Genomic DNA, 5,048 nt, shown 5'->3' with positions numbered 1-5,048 from the left:
GATATTTTGAAGACAATTCGATTAAAAGTAAGAAGAAAGAAGGGCAATTTATCTAGCCTTCATGGCATCTTAGTTGACGGTTAACGTTCTAACGTTATTACCAAAGTTAAGATCAACTTTTCGTCCTTGGCATTAACTCAACAATAGTTATTTTTTATTACAACAAAGATAACTCTGCGATGTTGATTTAATGAATAACGATTGAAAGCTTGACATAAAGTTCGGATGGGTGTCGCACTCAATCAAACTAACTTATATTAACAAACAAACAAACAAACAAACAAATGTTTTATCGCAAATTCATGCCCCTGGGGCTGATTGCAATGAATAAAATCAAATGCGTTCTAGCCTGAAGTGATGTGTGCTAATTAGAAAGTGAATAATTTAAACTGTAAGATGCAATATAAAGTAATTGAACGTACACACACAGTAAACAAAATGCGGTTCTAAATATAAGTTGCCAATGCGGGGCTTGACGCCTCTTTTAAAAGCTGTTTAAAATAAAATGTTCGATATAATCTAAAATGGATTAATTTGATGATCTTGGTAAGAAGAGAATCTTCTGTGGGCTTCTTGGCAAAAAAAAAGTGGTGTAATTGCGGATACTCTTTTGAATAATCTGTTTCTTTTGGCATCAACCACCGTTACACCTTCTCGGTAGATAATACAAAGATCTTTGTTTTCCATAGTTAAAAAAAGTTTGAACTCAACATAAATTTTCAGTCAAGTACCCCGACCTTCTTAAAATATTTCTACCAACACAGATGAGCTTTCATTCCGAAACTTTGTTTTTCATTAATTATAAGCATTGAAACGGATTAAGTACAAAGAGACTTTTTAAGTTTTTTGAAATATTCTTTATTACCAAGAAGAAAACATAATCAATCGACACTGTACATACAGAAAGTTTGACCAGTACTTTGTCTTTCGTTTCAGACCCAAAGCAGACATTGGTGACCCGTTCCTCGGCCTAAGAGCCAAACTGCGGATGGTACAAGCTAGAGGACCCTACAACAGTAGCGTCTCGTTCGTATGTACATTTTATACTTTCATATACCACGAAAGCAACGGTAGTATCTATCAGACTCCCGGGTCGCGGTAAAACATCTATTAGGCAAACTAGGCCCCCAGGCCGGAAAACTCCTCTGGAGGAATATATTCGTGTGTTTTGCCAGGTTTCTGCTATTTTGCCGGCGGCTTCGGGAGTCTGATAGGGACTTAAGCAACGTCATGTGTGTAAAAGTAACGTTCTAGAAGCCGGAAGGGAACGACTTACGACCAGCTGGTTTATTAGGAGCTTCGTGTTAATGGTACCATCTAAGCTTCATTGTGCCGCTGACATCAATAAAGCTCTCTCTGACATATTGCTTTGGTCGCTCAAACTGTGTGGGTGACACTCTTAAGGATTAGACGGTGTCCATAAAAGTGCGTATGGCGTCCATTCCGCCGCAGGTGCTGTGACATATACTGCAGGAATAGTGAAGCTGTCGTCTGATGGTGTCGTGAAGAATGTGTCTTTGTACATTGTACATTGAAGGCGTCAGAGGAACTGGTTCTAGCGTGGTTCCGGTGGGCGCCACTGTAGTAAAATAGGTAATAGAATAAATTGATGAGATACATGTATGAATCCCTACATGTGTTTGAATAGGGCATAATTAAACACGTTAAACGTTAACAGATACTTACAAAATCAACTAGCTAGCATTGAATAATTTAACAGGATCTAGCGAGGTTCCAGTGGGCGCCACTGTAGTAAAACAGGTGATGGAATAAATGAAGATATCCATTAATTACTGTACGTGTTTGTACGGGACACAAGGAAACACATTAAAAGTTGATAGATAAAAAATAAACTAGCCAGCATCAATAAATTAATGGATCTAGTGAGGTATAGGTGGGCACCACTACAGGATAATAGGTAATAGGATGAATAAAGAGACATTTATGAACTCCTGCATGTGTATGTATAATACACAATTAAACACGTTAAGCGTTGATAGATACGTAAAAAATCAACTAGCTAACATTGAATAAGTTAACTGGATCTAGCAAGGTACAGGTGGGCGCCACTACAGGAAAACAGGTGATAGAATTAATAAAGACTTTTTTAATTACTGTACGTGTTTCTACGATACACAACAACGCGTTGAACGTTGGTAGATACGGAAAAGCTAACATTGAATACGTTCTCGCATTTAAGTTGTAGTAGAAATGATATAACCCGAAAATGGTGTTTTGAAATTGCAATTATTTTTCTATTGCAGGCGTTACTGGGAAAGAGGCCGAGTTGATAAAAGAAAGCCGGGGCATGGTGTAAAGAGACTTCCTTTGAACGGATGAAGAGGCAAAATAACTACATTTAAGGTATGTAAAAGTCTCCTTTGATACATTGATACCTTCCACTTTAGTTTGAGAAGGCTTGGTCACATGCGTTGTACAGTTGTCGTACGATTATAATTTTTTGGTTCAATTTGTTTCATTTTCTTGTCATTTTTTGTCATTTCAAAACTGTAGACAACTGCCTTACCAACGCAAGTTCGGTGATGACTTACTCGACAGTTTTGTATCAAAATTGTACCATGACCTACAACATATGTGATCAGACAGCTGTAAAGAAACTTCTATACCAACCTCCACCACTACCAGCTCCGGCGTGGATCTGCGTGAGTAGGCGTGGATGATCCACGCTATCGCCACGACAACTATCACCACAGCAACAAGTATCCCAATGATCACCTCGGTCTCTAGCGCCTGCGCAGAACGGAATCTGCGCACCACCTGACTCGGCTCGCCAGCGTCCGCCATCTTGTCGCTCGATTTATCGTCCTTGATTTTCTCGATGTTCTGTACGCGGCTAGACTTGGGTTTAACTACTTGTAGAGGCGGGTCTGAGTCTAAGTCATCTCTTCTACCTGCTTCGAGGCCATTTCTTAGTCCTGGTTCTAATCTGTCCCTACCACCAGTGTAGGAGACGTCTAAGGCTTTGGGTAGTGGTTGGGGAGGTGGTGGCTCTTTTGGCTTTGACGGGGTTAATGTTTCTGACGGCATAATTTCCTCTTCGCATTTCTTTGTCACTGCCTGCAAAGAAAATTTTATAGTTTATTTATTTGATTGCAGCCTGTAGCCAGATTGCATCTTTAAAATACTACATTAAACATCAAATACAGAGTGTATTTCAGGATATCGTCAACGTTGATTAAAAACACAATGGCAATTCGGAGAGTATGTTTTAAAGCAAATGTGCTTGGTACCTCCTGGTCACACCCTGCATCAACCCACTGTTGTCTGTTTCGGTCATATCCATCCGAGCACCTGTAAAAGATGAGGAACGGCTATTATAACCAGCTCTATATTCTATCATAACTCCACTAATCTTGCGCTATTGCCAATAGACATAGATCTTTTCGACTTTAAAAAAATTATTCTTATGTCCAACAAATCCAGACACTGGACAAGCCATTAGTCAAGAAGACATAAAAGGAAATATAAATCTTAAATTTCTACTTTAAATTTGCTGCTTAAATTTAGTTTGAGTTAACGTCCTGATAAGTCGCATTTGGCCGCTGCCCTTGAAAATGAGTTTGCTCTACAGGTCATAAGACACACACAAAAAAAAAACCTCAGAGGCTATCCATCATGAGAAGGAAAGTAAAAGGTTGCGCTTTGCTTGACCCGTGTCGTTGAAAAGATGTGCATCCCGACGATAAGAGCATGAGGACACATTAATAGCGGTCTACAGGTCTTGCCAGGGATCTAGTGGTATCGGAGACAAAGCTGGTATATTGCCAGTAGAGTGAATGGTAATACCCCATTTCCACTAGGACGGTGCTCTCTCCGCGCTCTCTCTGCGACCTCAGATTTGACAGATCGCTCAACGAATTGTATAGGAAAAAAAGAATCTTTTTACACTTTACGCGTTTACACTTTGTTGTCCTCTCGGTCACACTTTTACATTTTGTATGATATACCCAGTATGAAAATGAAGATTACACATATCTTATGTAGGTTGCAGTCAGAGCGCAGCGCGATCGCCGTCTTAGTGGAAAAGGGGCATAATACTGCGCACGATTTGTAGCCCATATCCTTCTGAAAGGTTTTCCCACCACGGGTTAGTCTCTCAGCTCTTGGAGGGGTCTACAGAAAGTGGATACGGCCATTAAAGCACTTCAGTGCGATCTTAAGAGCGCAAGAAAAGTTTGCGAGTTTTACAGAGACTTGGAGACTGCTTGAACTTTTGCCAGGTTTAATGTCCAGGAGGAATGTTTCTCCGTTAGCTGCAGGGAAGGTTGGGTCAGTAGGGGAACTCCCAGTGGCGTCATACCAAAGATTACACGGAGAAGACGGCACGACGGGACAAGGAAGGCCAGACCTTTTCACAAGAACATGGTAAGCCATGAAAAGAGTGCAGTAAGGCTGCGTCTTGTAATTCTCCTGCCGATGATCAAACTCGTGGCCTTTGATCTAAATGAAAGCATGCACTGAATTATTCATCGCAAATGGCGAACTTGCCGCACGTTACAATTGAGATTGGTAAAACATGCGCCATCGTAAGAAGATTGTTAAAACTCGTATTACAGCTGCATGAAACGATAACTGAGTTGAATGCCAAGGTTGTTGGATTATGTGTGCTCCACTTTCTGAGAACCCCATATAGCTACTGTCCAGGGAGGGATATAAAAAGTTACATTCAATTATTTGACAAAGCTAGTACAAAACCTTGAACTTCCTAAAATAGAAGATATTGATTTTTATCAATGACTCACCTTCGGGGAGGGGGGCTTTTTAAGTTTATTACGATAGTTGTGTAGACTGATTTGGTTTTCGACAATAGATTATTTGCATACTGAGCATATAAATTGTTATTGCTATACAACAACAGGTACTCACTACGAATTACAAACAATGGATTAGAAAAGGGATTGTTCATTAGTATTGATCCTGAAGAAGGCGACAGTGGTCATTGAAAATTTAATCCAGGTATACCTTTGTGTTAGAAGAAAGTTTAGAATTGTACTTTAAATATTACACTGGTGTCTCTCATTCTACAC

The 5,048-nt window shown here is 39.9% G+C and overlaps 1 protein-coding gene across 1 annotated transcript; it reads right to left on the bottom strand.

Annotated features, from left to right (window-relative positions):
- Nucleotides 1–852: 852 nt before the first annotated feature.
- LOC118425181 lies at nucleotides 853–4,737 on the bottom strand. Its single transcript, XM_035834014.1, has 3 exons — nucleotides 3,252–4,737; nucleotides 2,632–3,078; nucleotides 853–1,579 (listed from the first exon to the last, which is right to left on the bottom strand). Exons 2-3 carry the CDS (start codon nucleotides 3,046–3,048, stop codon nucleotides 1,556–1,558), a joined length of 441 nt encoding a protein of 146 aa, XP_035689907.1. The 5' UTR covers nucleotides 3,049–3,078; nucleotides 3,252–4,737; the 3' UTR covers nucleotides 853–1,555.
- Nucleotides 4,738–5,048: the final 311 nt, after the last annotated feature.

The sequence above is a fragment of the Branchiostoma floridae genome, chromosome 10 (genome assembly GCF_000003815.2).
Source record: "Branchiostoma floridae strain S238N-H82 chromosome 10, Bfl_VNyyK, whole genome shotgun sequence".
NCBI lineage: Eukaryota > Metazoa > Chordata > Leptocardii > Amphioxiformes > Branchiostomatidae > Branchiostoma > Branchiostoma floridae.
This window is presented reverse-complemented; position numbering and strand designations above follow the sequence as displayed.